This window comes from Podarcis filfolensis, assembly GCF_964270895.1.
Source record: "Podarcis filfolensis genome assembly, chromosome: 10".
Lineage (NCBI taxonomy): Eukaryota > Metazoa > Chordata > Lepidosauria > Squamata > Lacertidae > Podarcis > Podarcis filfolensis.
Window position 1 is genome coordinate 42,408,544 of NC_139612.1, and position 21,186 is coordinate 42,429,729.

Here is a 21,186-nt window from a genome sequence, read left to right on the forward strand (position 1 = left end):
AAATGTCTGGCAAAATTCAGATGTATAGCAGGCAGTGCCATTTTTTCCAATTTCCCTCAGAGAAAGCTCCAACCTACCAGAAACCTATCTCAGCACAGCCCCTGGTCCTGTTGTTGCTCCACTTGCCTAGGTGATCTATTCATCCTTTTTCTTTACCCTCTGGCCCAGAGGGAGAGTGCTAGGAATCAGTGTTGGCTAGTGGTTGGAACTGGGCCCAGAGGCAGGCCAAGGGAATGACTGAAGGGAAGAGAGATGCCCATGACAGGTATCTTGCTCAAGGGCCCCATAAAACATGGAGCCAGCACTACAGGTCCAGCTTTATGACTGAATGGGGATTTCAGTCACCCAAGTCTGCCCAGGGCTCTATTGCACAACACCCCACAGTGGTTCTGACAACCCTAGTTCAGCCTTTCCTTTTTCACACAGCTTTAGCTTTGTGATGCTTCTGTAATTCCCTCAGCTGTCTGAGGTGCAGACTTGCCTGCTCTTTAAAACAAGAGGTCAACAGGTGTACTGACAGAACTTTCTCAGGCAGTTTGATACATGAAGCAGCTTCCTCATTCTCATCGGTTCAAAAATCATTTTGTAATAAATATGTATAATCCTATTAGTGGAGTTTTTTAAAAGTCTGTAGCGGGCAGCCTTGAGGTAATCCTCAGATATTGATTTAGTGATAGGGGCATTATGTCAATGAAACTCAGGGCTAAAGGTAGAAGCTATTACATGTGAGATGAGCAACAGGAATCTCAACCATTCTTTTGTTTGTTTGTTGGAGGAGGGAGGCTATTTGTACAGGAGCTATTTTGGTGAGGGAAGGTGTTTTAAAGATTTTCCCCAATTTAATCCTCAAAAGTTGTCACTAGCTTGAGGCAAGGAGTGAGGGGAAGACAGGTACAATGCAAGAACCTGTGTTCCTCTCCTCTGTGTTCATTAGTGGTTTTGGGGACAGATCATGGTAAGGGGAGGGGGAGAGGAAAGATTTTAAAAATCCTTACTCCGCTGCTGCAGAGCCAGAATATTTTGTTGTTCCCGCAAAGCAGTTTATAGCCTAAATTCTCAGAACCAGACTTGAAAAGAACACTATGTAGAAAACTAATATATATGGAAAATGAGTCCAATTTACCTATTCTCCAATAGATCAATTTTGGGTGGATTCTTGTGTGTGAAAGAGCATTCAGTCAATCTGAGCCCCTACCTGCAGTCTGAAGCAATACAGTATTGCTTACATTGGAGAAAAGGAACCTTTTCTGGCCAACAGGCCAGATCCTTATCTCTCTACTCCTGCTGTCCAAATTTGATAGAGGGTTGACCTGTCAGTCACCTGATGTCACTTTGACGTCAGCTGATGCTGTGGTTTGAAGCCTTGATTGTTGGGACTTTGAAGCATAGCATGGAGTGTTGGGAATGCCTTGCTCCCAAACAATTGGGAGTTCACTTTGAGTATCCAATTGTTCCTTTGAAGCCCCATCCTTACCTACCCCACACATTCTTAAAGCTGGAAAGTATAGACATCCAGCTACATTAGAGTAATGACCGCTCCCCGCTTAAAACGGGGGGCGCCCTTTGCGTGGACGCGCGCAGCCCTAGGTCTGGAGCGGCCCCATCAGCATAGGCTTGGCTTTGCCTTCCCCCAGGTGGGATACCTGGAGGTCTCCGCCTACCTCAGTCAGTTGTCCAATCCCACCTGGGGGAAGCGTTGCCAAGAAGACCAGGCCAGGTAGGGGAGGGATTACTTGCCCACACAATAGAGGGAGGATCTTACCTGGGAATCCTCACTTGGCTCCAGAGCTTCTCCCACCCTACCCACCCTCAGTTAATGTCTTATTTTGCAGGTTAACTTTTCTTCACAGGTTTTGCAGGTTAACTTTTCTTCACAGGTATGCGGGCGCTGCTACGTTAAGGTCGCTGTTAAAGGGCCGGAAAGGAATTTCCCTGCATTGGCAGGTTTCGCCTTTCCCGTAGCAAAACGTCACAACTTTGGCGGTATCAGGCCTTGGGCGGAATCCTTTAGTCCATCTTCCTCTTTGCGGCAGCGATACCAGGGTTCCCCGTTAAAGAGGTTTCTGAAGGGAGGCTTTGACCGTACGCCGAAAGGTCGTCATTGCTCTCCCCTGAGGCGGCGGCGTAACGGGGGCGGCTATCTCTGCTTGAACATATGTTCTCCAGAGCCGGCCCATCCCACACACACACACTGGATAACCCTGATGCTCCCTAGGTCCCCGGCTGGGGACTGGGGAGGGAGAACGCCCAATGCCTGAGCCAAGGTCTACCCACATTTGAAATTTAATAAAGTTGTGGCCAATTTAATCCTATAGCACGTTGTCTTGAGTCGTTATTCCACATGACGGGGGGACCGCGCGGGATCTGGGGACTCCGCCTGTCCACGCAATGGGAGCAGAAGCTTCAAAGGGTGGGAGCCAACTTCACCTTTCTTGAGAGGAAGGAAGTTCTGTACTCTGGGTACCACTACAAAAAAGGCCCTGTCTTCTCCGCTATTATACACAAAGCTCTTTCTCTTAACTCTTTTTTTTCTCTCTCTCTGGTTCTTAGCACTACCTCACTGCTCTTGGAGGTCTTGTTGCTATCCCTCTCATCCTGTCCAAATCTCTTTGCTTGGAGCACGATACCCTGACACAGAGTCACCTGATCAGCACCATCTTCTTTGTCTCGGGAATCTGCACCCTTCTTCAAGTCATCTTTGGAGTCAGGTAGGCATGTACCTCTGGGAGTGCAACATTACATTACATTACATTTGCATGTGGCTGAGATGAATGCAGTGTATTATTAGTTAAACTACTAACAGCTCACTAAGAAAGAGAATTTTTTTAACAGTTTGACTGGAAAACCTCACTTAAAGCATAATAAACTCAGCAGCATCTTCTAATTTCAGTGAGCTGGATCAGGATCCCAGGAAGCAGAGGATAAGATAAAAGTGGAGAATGCATATTAGTGTGTAAATATTGCGTGTCCCTCCTTTCATGTTTGCGTAATGGAACAATATAGTCTTACAAACTGGTTTTAGTGACTTCCTTTTGAAATAAGTGAAGCAAAATGATTTAGGAACCAGGAATCTTTTTTAAAAAGCTGCAGTGGGGAGCCTCCAGCTGACAGACCTATTAATTTGGCCTGTGAGGTGGTTTTTCCCCAAACCATGCTGATGGTATATGAAACATCAGGTGTGGGGCATGCAAAAATGCAGCTGCAAAGGAACAAATGTAGGCTCAGAATGTGTTCTCAATTGTTATTTGGTACATAGATCTCACTAACTGACAGCAAGTCCCTTTAATGTTGTCTGTTTGCAGGCACAGTTTAGATTCAAACCACACCTGCAAATGGACATTTTAGAAGAAAAATGTTCATGCACAGTTGTGGTTTAAATCCACACTTTGTCTGTAAGCAGACCAAGTAAAGTTCACTGTTGGCATCAATCAGCTGTCTGATGCTGTCAGGGCGGGGGAGGGCTCTTCTAACATTGTCACATCAATGTCTGTTGGCTGACAGGTGGGTGTTCTCTTCCACTTGTCAAAGTGCCCTGCAGGGGTGGGCGAGGCCTTGAACCAGTCCACTGGTCAGATTTGGTTCCCCGCCCCTGTATTAAATACAGATAGTAAAATGTAAGTTGGTTTTGTACAAAAATAAAAAGTTTTCTTCTCCATAGTTAACTATAAAATTCTGGAGTTAGATTTTGTGGAATGTTATCTGTTTCCAAAGTCTTCAGAGACTGTGTTCCATTTTTGTGTATGTGGGCATTGATATAAAGAAACCAGGAAATTGCTCACTAGCTGACATCTTTGAGAATGCGTGGAATCTTGTTCTTAATTCATGCAGTGCTGCTGAGTGTTGCATTGTGGAAGCAGTATGCTTTCATCTTTCTAGCAATCATTAAGAGCTGTATCACCAACCTTAAGGAACATTGGAATCATTTGCAGATGATCTTGTAAGCAAGCTGGATGGTATTGATGGTGTATAGGTTCTTTAGTCACCTTCCATTTCTGGTAGTACTTGTATTCTCCCCATAAGTGGACATAATTAGATCTCTGATCCCATAAAGGATTGCCTAATGTCTGTGAAATGTTTTATTTGCCTTGATGTTTTAAGCTGACTGTGATCTTTAATTATCTGCCATGCTATTTCTGTTTTTAGCTCTTTAATTGTTGGTGATTATTTTATTCTTTGACCGTTAGCTGCCTTGGGCACTACTCTGCTGCAAAGTAGGAAGGCAGGATATGAATTATTTTGCTAAAGAAATAAATGTATTGGGTGGAATGCACAGGTGAGAATTTTTCCAGGAAGTACTTCTCTCTCTAAACCCAGTTTGGACAGATGCTATGGAATTTTGGAACATCGCTTGCTCCTGATGCAAATCCTAAACTGGGTTAGGATGGAAAAGAAAGAGCTTGGTTGTATAGTTAGGGAAACATTTCTGCCTCTTACATGTGCAGCAAGACTAGTGTGTGGCATAGTATGTTCTAGCTTCTGTGCCACTATTAACACCCTGACAATGGTGGCTGGGTTTATATGCTACCAAGGGAGCTGACTTGGGCCCCAGGTTATGGGTGCCCAGTGTACATGACGTCATGACGTTATGCAGGGCAGGGCCCCCAGTCTTGAAACCTGACTTCTGGTGGCACCAAAAATCAGGTTCTGAGACCTCGCAAGACCTCAGAAAGGCCTTGTGAAAGCTCGGAAGTTGCATGAGGGCCCTGTGGTGTGGGTGCTGAGCACCCACAACAAAAAAATTCTGGGTGCTCAGGCACTCCTTAAAACAGCTGTGTAGCTCAAGCAAAGTGTAGATTTCACTCGGCTGTGGCTCCCTGAAAACCAAGATAGTTACAAACTTCTAAAGAAGTGTATCTATCTATATTCTCTTGTTATGAATTTGTTATGAGAAGGACCAGTGTGCCTCTGGCAGATGCTGTTGTCATGTGACGTGTACATTAATCCTTATTGGGATGTTGGGGTGCAGCTGTGCAAATTCAACACTATTTTTTGCAGGGGGGGTGGAGGATAATGACCCCGATCCTACAATCCTGGGAGAAGGAAACTTGTGTTGCATAGGAAGTTTGCAGGGATTACTGCTGAGTCACGAAAAGAAACAAAATTTGACACGGAGCTCTATAGTGCAGATCAGCTTCGTGAAATGAAGCAGTTCCAGGGTCCAGCTTTGACGAGGGTTCATATGAGCAGTCTTTACAGACTATCATGAGACTCTCTTGGAAGAATGGCCATGCGCCGTTATGTATGTGCCTTTGTTCTTCTAAGCCAGCCAGCAGGAGAGGAAGCAAAACAAACCATTATTCAAAGACACGGTGTTTCTTTTCTCAAAAACAAACTCTCAGCACAGGGCACAGATAATCTTTGTTCAGAGTTCACCACACCGCTACCGTCCCCGTCCCCCCCCCCCCGCACTCCTGCAACTTCACAATTGCTCTTTTGATTCGGCAGAGGTTTGGCAAATAGCTTTGAGAGCTGCTGAGAGAAATCTCCTAAGACAGCAGTCCTCAGCCTTTTTGAGGGTGAGGACCCTCTTTTAACCCCAGTTTTAAAAAATGTGAACCCCCATGTGCAAAGGCTTTAAGAGGTGCTCTTTCAGTTCTGTTTGAGCCTCCAGAGGCACAAATGGGGATGAGGGGCTGCTTCAAAGAGCACTGTTCAGAAGCAGTCTTTGAAGCAGCCTCCACCTTCAGGAGGCTCAGAGACAACTGCCAGGTGCTCTCTTAAAGCCTTTGCAAGTCTTTGCATGTTAGGGTCCATGGAACATTTTGGGGTTCAAAATGTGTTTAACTGATCAGATGGTCCCTGAGGTATCCTGCACCCAAGCTGTTAAGAGCCTTGTAAATTAATAGAAAACTACGAACCTAGTCCAGTAGTGTATGGGCAGCCAGTAAAAATATTTTTAGCCTCAGCAACTCTCCATCTGCAGCATTTTGCTTGAGCCAAGGGTAGCCCCACGTAATGTTGTTGGACTCAAATTCCCATCAGTCTCAGCAAACATGACCAATTGTCAGGAATTATGGGAGTTGTAGTGTAACATCTGCAGAGTTGGTCCCAAAAAGTTGAGGTAAATTTACAGGTGGCTCCTACTTTTAAATAATAATAATTGAGCAGTACTGCGAGTACAGCCCTAAAAGCTGTGTTGTCATATCACTGATAATTTGCTGGGACAAAGGAGCAACTGGATGAAGGGCCACAGTTCAGTGGGTAGCTCATGTTTTGGATTGGTAAGGCCACCGTTTCAATCCTGGGCATTTCCAGGTAGGGCTGGAGAAAGCCCTGTCTGAAACCCCGGAGAGCCGCTGCCTGTCAGTGTGTAGACAATACAGACCTAGATGATTAATTGGTCTGACTCTGTATAAAGCAGCTGCCTTCAGTTCCAGCAGGAGCTGCACTGTGAGTACTGATAAGCTCTGGAAGCAAATAGATCTGTCCCTTCCGGCCTTCTAACAAATCACTTGACATCGTTTCCCAACCTGGTGCTTTCTAGATGATGGCTGGGGCTGATGGGGGTCCAAAATATCTGGAGGCCACCAAGTTGGAGAATACTACTCTCTAGGCACTGTGGCATCATAGCACTTGAAGACTTGTGGATCGGTCAAGGATGAAGATTAGTCAGGGATGAAGTCAGCTCAGTCCAGATGGTTCCACCCACCCTCAAGCAGAGGCTGCTGCTGCTGCTCTCAGCACTGATATAGTAGGTAGGGCGGGGAGATTATCCTCTCTAGATTTATGAGCTCTTTCTTTGGCAGGCCTAACACTGATGGCTCAGTTCATTGGGAAACTAGACAGCTGACTAGACAGCCAAGTAGAAACCTTTTAAATTAGAATTTAGGTCAGGGATTGGGGACCTGTTGCCCTCCAGATGATGTTGGGTTCCATCAGGGATGATGGGAGTTGTAATCTGACAATGTCTGGAGGACCACAAGTTCACCGTCTCTTATTTAGGCACAGTTAATATCGCCAATACTGCAAGGCCAGCTGCAACATAAGTCACTTCGACCTGGTCTAAAGCTCTTCATTTCAATAGGGATTTTATTGTTTATTTTTTTAAAAAATTGTATTTATATCCTGGCCTTTCTCCAAGGAGCTGAGATTGGTAGTTCCACATAGCGGTTACTCATTTTAACCTTGTAAGGTAGGTTAAGCTAGGAAATGGTCATCCAGTGAACTTGATGGCTAAGCTAAATTACGCCACATATTGGCATTCGTTGTAATTAAAGAAGAACTCCCAGTTCCAGAAGGTTCTGAAGCTATGATTTACAGCTCTAAAACACACAAAGCAAAGCGCCTTCCTGTTGGCTTCAGTTGTCTTAGCCCACTGACATTTTTTAGACATAATAATGATATCTTTCAATATAATGGAAGGTTACCAATGAAACAGGAGCTTTTAAGGAATCTGTTTCCTCCACACCCAGATCACCTCTAGGAATGCCTCTGATGTAACCTCTGATCTGTGCAAGTAACTCTCTGATACAGTGAGCTCAGGGGCAGAATGGATGTAATGAATTCCTCAGGTAGCAATATGCCTGTTACTATTTCCAGAAGAAATTAGTGAGCTGTGGCTCATAAAATATTAAAACGCCTTTGAAGTCTTGGGTACATACAGTGCAGTAACACTCCTTTATATACTTTGCCGAGGCTTATTTCAGTTGCGATGTCATTGTGGAAAGGCCCACAGGCACTCCCAGGATGGCAAATATTAAATAACTTACCTCATAGAGCAGTGAAACAGCGGTAAATGACAATTAAGATGAAGGAGAAGCAGGCATGTCTATTTAGTTAATGCGTTTCTGCATTGCTGGATGTGCAGGAAAAGGCAATGTAAATATGGAAGGTGATGATAAAGGATTATCTTGAAAAATCTGGTCATGCTTAGAGTCACCATGTTTGCCTTGGTCTTAGCTTCTCCTACAAAGTGGAGGATGTACTTTTTGGATGGGATTTCTTTGCAACATTCCAAATACTGGCTGCACTGGGGACGAGTTATTACTGTCCCTGCACACCTATGCAAACATGGGGGCCAAAATACTTTATAGTCTTATAATTCAAATTTACTAGTGAGGTTAATGCTGGGTCTAAGGAAAGGCAAGAAATCGCCAAAACTCTGGATGCCACAGATCTCTGCCTCCATTCTTTGTACAAGCTCTTGAACTGTTCCTAGGTTAAAAGCATAGCCAGCGAACCACTGCAACGATTGAGAAACCAAAATAGAGGAAGGTGTGAGAGGGAGCAGCTTATGACACCTGTGTAGCCCTGTTTCATGCTATACTTGGGGAAACAAATCATTGTTCCCCCAAAACAAAATATATTGGCTTGTGACTAGCAGCGGGAAAATGTGATAACTCCCTATCGAAAGTGCTGCTGTTGGGGAAATATTGGAGTTCAGTACCATGTAGGTTCAGCCTGGACAGCCAGTAAAATCTGACGGAGTCCAGCCGTCATGAGATGGCTTAGCATAGAAAAATGACACAGAGAGCCAGCTATATTTTCATGATGGATAAGAGCAGCTCCTTTCTCTGCCCTCCTCCGATTTATTCTCCTTTGTTCTCCCCAGCCGCATGGCCGTTTGCCAATGTCTCACGTTACCTCATCCGGTCAAGGCTTTTATTACACCCATCACCATATAGGGTCATCACTGCCCAGAGGAAACACAACTCCATTTAAGGTCAATACATTCTAATTCATTGTAAGGCACAGAGTGCTGGTCACGAGGTCAGGAGGTACCCTGCAGTCTTACAAGCCTCTGCTATGGCGTTATGACTCCCACAAAAATCCAGACTCCAATTGTGTCAGTTAACAAGGCGTTTATTTAAGTGTAGCAAAGACAGCACGGCATAACCTCAACCAGCAAATAGTTGATGGGTGGCACCACCAACATGAAAAAAGCACAGTCATTTATACCCTTCTAAGCAAAGGGAGGCAAAGCAGCAGTGATGGCAATATATGACAGTACTTCCTTCTACAGTGGTACCTCGGGTTACATATGCTTCAGGTTACATACGCTTCAGGTTACAGACTCCGCTAACCCAGAAATATTACCTCAGGTTAAGAACTTTGCTTCAGGATGAGAACAGAAATCGTGCCCCGGTGGCGCGGCAGCAGTGGGAGGCCCCATTAGCTAAAGTGGTGCTTCAGGTTAAGAACAGTTTCAGGTTAAGAACAGACCTCCAGAACGAATTAAGTACAGTACTTAACCCGAGGTAGCACTGTACTTGTTTAATCACAAGGCATATCAACCTTCTTATCTTTCCCTTCTTCCTTTGCCCTTAACGGTTAAAGCAATAGCTCCTGTGGTACATGTTGTTCTGTCCTTCTCTCATGATTTACTTGCAGACACAGCCATCACATTCCAACCTTCACTTGCCCAGCCCTCCTCACACGCATTTCCAATGTTTAATTTTACTATATCTATAATTCCCATGACACTGTCTTGAAGGGAGACCAGTGGATACAGTGCAACAGCAATCAGCTGTACAAGTTACCATGCTCTAAGTGGCTAGTACAGGAAGACTCCTGTTCTTGCCATACTAAAGATCCGGAAGAAAGAGAAAAGCATGGAACCTGTTTTCTACCTTGGTTTCCAAGGAATTGGCATTTGCATAGAAGAAGGAAGGGAATGCTTGGTCCTTTGTCTGCTAATCATCACTTTTTCTTCTGAAACTTCCTTCCTCAGCTGCTTTTGCAGCCCTGGACACACTATATGTATGTGTTTGAGATGAAGGGTGATACGGGTGAAAGGGGAATTTTTTTAGGTGAAAGCCACTGGGAAGTGAAGGCTTAAGCCAGGGGTCAGCAAACTTTTTCAGCAGGAGGCCAGTCCACAGTCCCTCAGACCTTCTGGGGGGGCTGGACTATATTTTGGAAAAAAAATGAACAAATTCCTATGCTCCACAAATATTCCAGAGATGCATTTTAAATAAAAGGATACATTCTACTCATGTAAAAACATGCTGATTCCCGGACCGTCCGTGGGCCGGATTTAGAAGGCGATTGGGCTGGATCCAGCCCCCGGGCCTTAGTTTGCCTACCCATGGCTTAAGCACTGTGCAGATGTCCTTCTCCCTAAGGGTGCTTTAAATGGCAGAACTGACTGCCAAGGCTTCACTGCACATGGCTGTTGTTGGGTAACATGTAATCTGCCCCTTATACTGGAGTTTACCCTGACATAAGCAAGTGTAAGTACCTGCTGACTGCCTGCAAACTCCAAGGCCACCTACAGGGCGGGGCATAAGGGGAGGCTGCAGGTATAATTGCAGCCATTGTTACCTGCAGGAGTACTTTGTGGCACCTGTTTGTGTTGCAGAATGAACACCTGTGTGTTATTTTTCATGATAATGTATATTCCCTCCCACCCCACTTTTCTGTTGCATTGATGTTTTTTGTTAGGGCATCGATCCTGTTTGTTTCAATACAAATATGATCCTATTGGTTTCAATACAATACGTAGGAACTGAGCAGCAAAGGAATGTCCCGAGGAACAGGTAGTACGGGAGCACCCTCATCTGAAGAGCTCACGGATTGCATATTTCTTGTTGATGTCATCTAGGCTGGAGTCCTTATGGACCCCACTTTCTTCCACCTTGCATCATATTTTTCTTTACAGTACAGCCTTTCTATGTTTTTCTTGACTACTTTGGAAATCTGGCCTTCTTTCCCTGCTCCTCATTCATTCTTCTCTTCTCTTTCTCCTCCCCTTTCTCAGTTTCTCTCTAGTAGACAACTGTGGTGTTTGCTGGTGTGATCTTCCTTAGGTAAGGTCAACACGCTGGTTGAGAGCCAATAATCTATTTGAGAACTGCTTTGGATCTGTGGGCACAGCAGGAATTTTGAGAGAGTGCAGCGGATTCCAGTCACAAAATGGCTGCTGAGGGATGTGTGGCATAACACAAAATGGCTCCCATAGGGGACATGGCACAATACAAAATGACTGCCACAATGGCATGCCACCCCATCAGCCCTCCCCACAATCAATGGATAAAAAGGCTCCTATATCAACCATTGCTGCACTCTCTCTTTGCACCTCCCCTCTGCTCAGAATGGAAGAAAGAGTGGGTGCCCAGAGAAATGTAGGCCTGTTCAATACAGAACAAGCTGAGCTAGGACAAGCATTAGCTGAACAAGAAGATGGAACAGTCTTTGGTCCATTACAAATATTTATACTGAATCATTTACAAGGCGCCACTGGCAATACAGGCAGGCATACCGGCGCCTGCAAAGACCATGTTGACAAGCCTCTTCCATTTCTATGACAGCATTTAGCTAAAGGTCTTCAAATGTATTTTCTGTGGTTGTATTTGCATTGTTGTTTAGTCTGTTTTATCTACAAAAAACCTACAAAGTGCAACCCCCTCATCAGTGCCATTCTTACCTCCAATCCCGAACACAGGCTACCTATCCTGCAAGGAGGGACTTTTGCCTTCTTAACTCCAACGCTGGCTATGCTCTCTCTCCCCCGATGGAAGTGCCCAGAGTGGACCCAAAATTCCAGCTCATTGGATACTTCTTCTCCAGACTTTGTTGAGACCTGGCAAAAACGAATGCGAGAGGTAAACCCACTGGGCATTCCATATATATGTGGGGGAATATCTTGAAGTTTGGTTCTGAATAGTAGGATATCCTACAAGTTTATGTAGCTTCTCCACTAGCTATGGAGAGGGTGATTTCACTTTTGCTTTCAATTCTTCTCTTGATCAGCCACAGGGAGATTATACTTTACTTGCTCTTTGACTGGGTCCATATGTTAGAGGACCAGCATGGTTTTTATTCCCCATAGTTCCTTTCCATGGTCTTCCAACAGAGCCAGTGCCAAAGGTCGGCATGGTTGGGCATCTGCCAGTGGTCCACATCCTAGCAGGACTTGCTGCAGTGAGGAGGTAGATTCATTGAGTTGGGCATGCATGAAGGGTATCTTGCCCAAGGGCTCTCCAAAACCTGGAGATTTCCCTGTTCTCCAGTAATAATTGAAGTCTACAGTACCATGGGAGATGTTGATGACATGATTATGTCTCACATATCTAAAACTAACCAAGATGGCAGCTTAAATACTTAAACATTTTGTTATGGTAGAAATTTCAATGTCACTATTAAAAGCTGATGTGCAGGGAAAGAATCTACATTAAAATAAAATCAATGGAAAGTAAGAACATAAGAAGAGCCTGCTGGATCAGGCCAATGGTCCATCTATTCCAGCATCCTCTTCTCACAGTGGCTTCCCAGATGCCCACGGAAACATCCAGCAACTGGTAGTTAGAAGAACTACTGCCTCCAACCATGAAGGCAGGAGGAAGATAATCTAAAACTAACTTTTGCAGGAGGGAAATTTGAGGAACTGAGGCAGATAGTGGTGATGAGAGATGAAGTTATAGGCCTAATAGACTGATTAAAAGCTGACAAATTGCTGGGTTCAGATAACATCCACCTGAGAACTATCAAAGAACACAAATGTGCAATTGCTGATTCTCTAATATATGTGACTTGTGTCTCAGATCAGTCTCTGTACTTGAGGACTGGAAAGTAGCGATGCAACATCAATTTAAAAAAAAGATTGGAAAGAGGGCAGTCCTGGAAATTACAAGTCAGTTAGCTTAACACCTGTCCTGGGAAAACTGGTTGGAAGTATTATTAAAGATACAGTAACCAAGCATATTGAAGGACAAAGCTTGCAGAAGTTTATTTTTGAAATGTTTATTTTTTCTTTCTCTGTTTCAGTTGCAGGGAGCAATCATGGTAGCTTCCTGCTTCCAAATCTTTATTGGTTTTTCTGGTCTCATTGGATTTCTGTTGAGGTTCATTGGCCCTTTGACAATTGCTCCAACCATCTCCTTGGTGGCTCTGCCTCTCTTTGTCTCTGCAGGAGAAGAGGCAGGACAACACTGGGGTATAGCAGCCGTGTAAGTTTTACCCCCCTTTAATACCAAGATGAATGTGATGCAAACAGAGAACACACACCCAGTGCTTTTTTCTGGGAGTATGCAAGGGTACGCATACCACTAAACATTTTGTGAATCTTTGTACTTTTGTCCATTTACTGTATTTTCCCTGAACTATAAAATGATGATTTTCTTGAGTCAAAATGAGAGTACCCCTAAACATTTTTTTTAAGAAAAAAAAAGCACTGCATACACCATTTCCCATTTTTCCGTAGTAACTGGGAGCGAAAACATTGGCAGTTATGTATTTGTATGCAGTATATGTGAAGTAACTCTCTTCTGGTAAATGTGAGTTATGAAGAATGTGCATAAACATTGGTTGCTGTATGCAGTTGCATGGAATATATAAAAATGACATAATGAAGTTGGAAATATGTATATTACCAGCTCAACATGCCTAGTATCCAAGCACTCTTGAGAAAGTAACACAAATTCATAGTATAAACAACATATTTAGTGAATTGCCCAGTCGATACGCAAAGACTGCAGGTGGATTCCAGTTGGTGTCCTTGCATTCACAGAAGGGCTTTTGATCCAGTGGACACTTCTGCTCACAAATTAAGGGAGGATACTTCCCTGCCCCCAATCCACTGTTCTCTCTGCAGTTCCCTCTGTGCTGGACGATCCACCAACTCTCTGAAGCCAATTTTTGAGGGTTGCTGAGGGCTGCAGTGAGAGGATGGAGAATAAGAATCAGCAAAAACAATCTCTCCTCTTCTTCCATTAGTAGAGGTATTGGCTGGATCAAAAGCTCTGCTGTAAGCATGGGGCTATCGGTTAGATTCCACCCTATCTGTATCATCCAGCAAATGTAAAATATTCCATACCTGGGACGAAGTCACAGTTACTTGGAAACAATGCATCTTTACTGGGCAAAATAATGAAATTCCCAATTTCTGTTGCTAGTTCCATGCTTCATTTCAGTCACACTCCTGGCATGGCATGTGCTTTATGCTCACATGTAGATATATTCTTCAAGGCACTGAATAGGCTTGAGCCTCTGATTTTTACAATGAGCTTTTCATCTGTTTCTAAGTGTGGAATACTAATAAGTGCACACTGCTTGAAACAAAGCTGCTTGAATCAACTGTTGTTGTTTTGTTTTGTTTTTTTACCCTGCTTTTCTGTCACAGGACACAAAGTGCCTTACAAGATTTACAAACACAATCAAACTAATGAAACACAACAATGCACAATAATCAGAAAATACAAATGCATGACATACACAACAGCAGATTAACAGTGCAATCCACTGCTTTGCATATCAGCTCAGAATGAAGTAAATTCCAATGAATTAAGTAAGGTATGCTTGCATGTAAATATTAGGATCCAAGCCTAAAATAGGTATTTTGGAAAACACAAAAATCCAGTTGAAATATACTCAGAGTCACAAAGTGATTTCATGCTCTTTATTCAGCTCATAGTGGTGAGGAGGAATGAATGAATGAATGTCCCCTCAAAGTATCTGCTTTATATACATTATTTACACAATGGGCTGCACATGATTGGCTAATTCCGGAGTTCTACTGTAAGCCAATCAAGTTGTGGATTCACTTCTCTCTGGAGCATGATTGGGTGGTTCCTGCCAACCAATCATACTGCTGCATTGTTCTAGGACCAATCAGACTGCTGCATTCTGAATCCTATTGTTCTAGGACCAATCAGACTGCTGCCTTTTGGATCCTATTGTTCTAGGACCAATCAGACTGCTGCAGTTTGGATCCTATTCAACTCAGTACATAACACCAGTCATGAGAACTTTGATATCAGAGGCTTGTCTCTGTTTGTAACTTACACTGTGGTGTGTGGAATTTTGTAAGATGATTCAGGACAGTTGGTATCTCAGTAAATGAAGACAGTGTAATAAACATGGTTGTGAAAAGTCAGTGTAGTAGAAACATTGTGCCCCAATATCTGAATAAGTGCAATGCGAGCTTACAAGTGGCACCAATGTTTGTATTTGTTCCTGTATAAATACTCCCTTAAGTTCTGAATCAGGACCTCTGAGTCAACCTAAAACATAAACAACTTTTTCTTAACTTATTTCTTTTCCACCTCAGAACCATGTTCCTCATAGTTCTGTTCTCTCAGTACCTGAAAAATGTCCCTGTTCCAGTGCCATCTTACAGCACAAGCAAGAGATGCCATTTCTCCAAGATCTACCTCTTCCAGATTTTCCCTGTGAGTTAACCCCTTTGAACTTTTGGTGACCAGCTAGACCACCCCAGGTAGACTAAAATAAAACTAAAGCATGCTTCATTTCAGTCACCTAACGAATTGCATTGATTTCCACTTGTTCGTTGGCAATGAAATAAGCCAGCTGTAGAGGAAGTTTGCCAAATGTTTCGTGCTGTGTCTTACCAACTTGCCTTTATTTAAGTGGGGATTTGGTGGTTTTTGTTATGATTGAGTAGCTATACCACAACTACATTTCTTTGATGCTCTTTGCAAATGTAATGGGAAATACTGTTGAACTATACAACTTCTAGTCTGGAAGAGCGAGTTCTGCCACTAACAGAGATCCATTGTCTTCTGTAACTCATTAGGTGCTGTTTGGCCTTACACTTACTTGGCTTCTCTGTTTTATACTTACCATCACCAATGTGTTCCCTTCGGACCCACTTGCTTATGGCTACAAAGCTCGGACTGACAGCAAAGGGGATGTTCTTTCACAGGCACCCTGGTTTCGGTTTCCTTACCCAGGTATTGTCATGCCGTGATGTTGCTGATTTTTTGACTCCACATTAGGAGTGAAAACATTAATCAACTGCTTGGTTCTCTTTATTAGTTGATTTCAGATTAATGTTAATATGGTCTTCTTCAGACAAAAGGGCTTCATTGTTAACAGTACTGGTAACAATCTATATGTATCTGTTGATTCTGCCAATATGTTTAAGACTACAGTGGTACCTCGGGTTACATACGCTTCAGGTTACATACGCTTCAGGTTACACACTCCACCAAGCAGAAATAGTGCTTCAGGTTAAGAACTTTGCTTCAGGATAAGAACAGAAATCGGGCTCTGGCGGCGCGGCGGCAGCAGGAGGCCCCATTAGCTAAAGTGGTGCTTCAGGTTAAGAACAGTTTCAGGTTAAATACAGACCTCTGGAACGAATTAAGTACTTAACCCGAGGTACCACTGTATGTTTCAAACAATACTTGGGTGTTTATTACAGTGTGTGGGCATAGACAGGAGCAATCAGCTGTCCCCCTCCCCCAATCAAGTTAATAAATAAATAAAAATACTTAACTAAAAGTAGAAATTGTAGAAAGATCTGACAGATTTTTCTGAGCACTTGAGGTCAAAAGAAAGTAATTTAAAACAACGGTTGTGGAGACATTTCGTTCTGGATCTGCTAGACAGAGTCAGAGAGAGGATGATGACAGCTGGGTGTCCTGCTCCCCCCAACATAAATCCTGGCTACCCCCATGTTACAGTGGCATAGCTGCCCATCCTATACAGGTATGCAACCTTTTTGGGGGGGTAAAACTTTGGAGCAGCAAGATTGTCTAGGAGTTGACTTGGAAGCAGGTAGAGGTGGATATGCAAGAACACAACTGACAGGACTGATCCTCGTTCCAGGCACTTCTGATTTAGGCAACAGCCACTCTTCCTACAAAGTGAGACATTGCACACAAATGGTCCATCCTTGGCGACAGCTTCCACTTGGGAAAATGTGAGGAACAACATGCTCAAGTTCATACTTGAATGACTTACCATGTAATGACAGCTGATATGTCAAGCAAGTTAAAGTAGCTTCCCATGTGGTGGTTATTGCCTGCAAGACAGTCCTAATTGTTGTCCTGTTAATAATTGGAATCAGCAAAATAACAGTTCCTTTGGCTCCAACGTTCGACAACATCTCAAGAAGTTTTAGCTACTTATGCTGGTGAGCTTCACCAGCCTCAGATCCACAGTCTCAACATGGACACTTTGTTTTTGTGTTTGCGACACACAGGTCAATGGGGAGTTCCAACCATTAGCTTGGCCGGGATTTTTGGCATCATAGCTGGAGTGATCTCCTCCATGGTGGAGTCGGTAGGAGATTACTATGCCTGTGCTCGTTTATCTGGCGCGCCTCCTCCTCCCAAGCATGCAATCAACCGTGGAATTGGAGTGGAGGGGATTGGCTGCCTTCTGGCGGGAGCCTGGGGGACAGGAAATGGCACCACTTCGTACAGTGAAAACGTGGGTGCTTTGGGGATCACTCGGGTAAGTCTGATTTCAGTACGATAAATTGAATTCCACTGCAGCAAAGTGGCAGCATTTTTGCAGAAGAAGCAGCCACACATGTGCTCCTAAAACAGGCATCCCCAACCTTTGGCCCTCAGATGTTTTGGACTACAATTCCCATCATCCCTGACCACTGGTCCTGTTAGCTAGGAATCATGGGAGTTGTAGGCCAAAACATCTGGAGGGCCGCAGGTTGGGGGTGCCTGTCTTAAAACAAATGTGGGCTATGCATGGATAGTATTTTCCCAACCGTTCTAACGCCAGGGAGCTCTTTTCACATTAGGTTGTCTGCTGAGCAACAATGAGGGCATCTGCTGTGGGAATCCTGTGTTTTGCAGAGGATTCTGGGGGATTTTCTAAAGTAAGCATTCATTTTGTGTAGGGCATTGGCCAGGCCACACACACTATTGGCACATCCGAACTGAGAGCATAGCCTGAGAATCCCTCAATACTCCCGTGGATCTGCACACTGCAGGAGGAGATCAGCAGCGGCAGGCAGGCTCAGCGCTCACATTGTGGTCTTCGTAAAAAGTGTAGCAAAGGGGAATGGAAGGAAAAGTTAATGGGGTTAGGCGCCATCTTGCTGCCATCTAAATGAGCACGTTTGCTGGAGTGCTGTGCTGAAGAGTCCTTCCAAACAGCCTGTTGCTCTGTGTAGACTTACCTCATTCAGAGGGTTAGCTTTTCTCTCTAATGAGCCACAACATTTTAGTCCTCTCCGTGGTAGTATATTATCAGGAATCAAGTTGTGCAGTAATATGATTACCTTCAGAAATTTTATTAATGTTCTATAGGTTATAGAAAGAGCAAGGGTGAGGGGAACCTCTGCCCCGCAGGTCTGTTTCCCACAAACCATGCCCACCTGATGCTATTTTAATATCTGCTATTGTCATTTAGAGCATTTAAAGGGAATATTGTTAACACCTCTTATAAGTATTTATTAATAGAACATGGAACACTATAAAAACAAAGCATCTTTAACAGGAAAATCCATGGAACAACCAGAAAGGCTGTATTTCCATTGGTATAAAAAGCACCTGGCTTGGCTATTGAGTCTTACTGTAATCTTATCTTATAATATGGCTATTATTATTAGTTATTACACTTATCAGAACATTTACTCAGTAAAAAGTCTCTAAGCGGCTTGACATGGTAAAATACAACATGTAAAAGCCATTTAAGACCCGGAAAAAATAAAACAGTGAACAATACTTAATAGTATGCTTATTCAGCAACATATTAATAAGGGCAAGGTCCTACCTTCCACCCTAAAAGATGAGCACCGCTGTAGGAGGCAACATGAGCTAATTAACCAAAGCCCTACTGTCAGAACTGACAGAGCTCTGAAACATATCCATATCATTTTCTTTGTCCTTTTGTGGGGGCTTTTAATTTTCTTCTGTTCTTCTCAACACAGGTCGGGAGCAGAATGGTTATTGTGGCTGGGGGCTGCGTTATGCTTTTGACTGGCATGTTTGGCAAGGTTGGAGCTATATTTGCCAGCATTCCAACTCCCATCATTGGAGGAATGTTTTTTGTGATGTTTGGCATCATCACGGCTGTGGGAGTTTCCAATTTACAGGTGAGAGTTTTGCTTCAAAAATCAATTTAATTCTGCATAGGTGAGGAGGAGCCATTTGTGCGCAGTTTCAGTTTCTCTGGATATCCTCAGAACTCAAATGCCAACCTGACATCCACAGCAAACATTTTAAAGCACATGGATCACCCCCCCACCCCACCTACAAATCCTGGGAACTGTAGTTTGTTAAGGCTGCTTAGGACTGTAGCTCTGTGAGGGGGAAACTACAGTTCCCACAATTCTTTGTGGGGTACGTGCTTTAAATGTATGGTGTGGGTGAGTTATTGTATCCTGCCTCTTAGCCTAAATATAGTCCATCAAGGCATCTTACATTAAAGAAAAGCATAATCTGTGACAGCTAAGAAATAACTGAATAGCACAAATTTCATATTAAATGTGTTTCAGGTAAGAAAGTTATCAAGGACCATTGCAGATGGGTAACAAGATGTAATAAGTAGTTCTTCCTATTTTGCATGGTTGGTGTGTCTACAGCTGAGATGATAGGCAAGGATTACAAATTGTTAAGACTGCTAGTTGCACTGATGAGATAGTTACAATTTATGAAAGACAATGAATTGGGTTGTTATTGAGGGCATGGGAATTCACAAAATTTCAATTTTCGGTGAGATATATGCCTAGGATGGTTTTTCACTGTAAGTAGAGAAGCATTTCAGAAAGTTGAAGGAACCTGGTAACATGACCTTAAGATGAAGATGATTTGAGATCATTAACAAATCCAAAAGTGTCAATGAACTATGAGTTAACTTCTTTTAAAAAGTACAGGTGTGTTCAAACTACAATATTTAATAGAAATAAAACAAAACTATTAAGTTTAAACATTAACGCTGCTTTTAAAAAATGGGATAAATCAGCAGGTTGAAATGTGTCCTAAAACCAAGGTGACATCTTTCTAACAGAATAGATTGCCTTTATCGACATCATTATCTGATAGAAAAGATTACAAGAGATTTTCCAAGCTGATAAAAGGTGAAGATTTTGTTGTTAGATAAAATTGCTATCATAAAAAAGCGTTATCAAAGGCTTTATCCTTGTTTGAAAATTATTCATTTTCTTTTTCATCAAGGATACTTACATATCTTATATGGAAAAGTAAGCACCCTAGTGTAGCATTAATTGCTTTATAGAAACCCAAAGAGAGCAGCTTGACTGCTTGCCCAAACTTGTCTATTATCAGATTAAAATAAGTCTAAAACAAATTAAAGCATTCTTCTTAGAACAGCACTGAAGCAATATCCAACTACTTCACTTATCATTGTCTTGGGTACCATAAAAGCATAAGTGTGCCATATTTCAGTTCTTTCATACCATCAACTTTCGAGTTGTGAAATATATTTAAGACTACATTGCCCTGAAATATTTATTATTGCTATGTTATACAAATAGGCATGCATGGGGTGTGCTGGACACATCCTAATGTTTTTTAAAAAACCTGGGGATTCTGGTGAGGAGGAGAAAGCACAGAGTAGCAACCCAGCTCCCATGTCCCGCCACTTCCAGAGACAGATGTAAGCAGAAACAGAAGCTGCAGATCTGTTCCAGCCTTTTTCTTCTGGCTGCGTCTGTCACTGTCTCATGGCTCTTTCTCTGTCTGAGCTCAGTCTGCAACACCTGCTCAGGGACACTGATGAAAACCTTCAAGGGCACCATGGTGCCTGTGGGCACTCGGTTGGCAACTCCTGCCCTACAGTAACTCAGTATGTAGCTAAGCCTAAGCATGTGCATCTGAAACCACCACATATTGCTTCCCCATTTTCCCTGGGCTCTCCTTATTCTGTTTCCCCTGTGTTGAATTTTAGAGTACAAGCCCTTTGGTGCGTGGACTTGCCCTCTTATACTCAGTAAGGCACTATGCACACAGATGGAATAATAAAGAATCAACAATGCTGCATTGTCTACATACCAAAAATAGCTGGTGAAATTAATGGATATTGTGGTATCCATTTGTTTTCCCTCTAAAGACCATCTCCTCTTTATTCAGTATACAGATATGAACTCTTCAAGAAACCTTTTCATTTTTGGATTTTCTATATTTGCGGGTCTGACGGTTCCATTCTGGGTGCAGAAAAATTCAGAATTGGTGGAAACAGGTGAATGTTGTTTTGTTATATTTTGTTTTTTGGCTGATGTCAACAGAAAATGAATTAGAAATGTAACCCACAAAAATTGGGATGTGGTTCCCATAATTAACTTCTGCCCACACTGTGGTTTCAGTTACATTGCTTCTGCCAACCCAGGAGTTCGAAAGCACACCAGTGCAAGTAGATAAATAGGTACTGCTGTGGCGGGAAGGTAAACGGCGTTTCCATACTCTCTGGTTTCTGTCACAGTGTTCTGATGCACCAGAAGCTGTTTAGCCATCCTGGCCACATGACCTGGAAAGCTGTCTGTGGTCAAACACCAGCTCCCTCAGCCTGAAGCAAGATGAG

The 21,186-nt window shown here is 43.2% G+C and overlaps 1 protein-coding gene across 2 annotated transcripts in view; it reads left to right on the plus strand.

Moving 5' to 3' along the window:
- Positions 1-21,186, plus strand: part of LOC310743410 (solute carrier family 23 member 1-like) — a 42,086-nt gene that overhangs the window by 15,335 nt on the left and 5,565 nt on the right. For both annotated transcript variants that reach the window (XM_083573639.1, XM_083573640.1), the window contains exons 4-11: positions 2,551-2,708; positions 11,384-11,543; positions 12,706-12,887; positions 14,987-15,107; positions 15,473-15,629; positions 16,886-17,139; positions 18,578-18,742; positions 20,739-20,847. In XM_083573639.1, the coding sequence (XP_083429765.1) occupies positions 2,551-2,708; positions 11,384-11,543; positions 12,706-12,887; positions 14,987-15,107; positions 15,473-15,629; positions 16,886-17,139; positions 18,578-18,742; positions 20,739-20,847 (1,306 nt within the window). The remainder of the gene's footprint in view (positions 1-2,550; positions 2,709-11,383; positions 11,544-12,705; positions 12,888-14,986; positions 15,108-15,472; positions 15,630-16,885; positions 17,140-18,577; positions 18,743-20,738; positions 20,848-21,186) is intronic.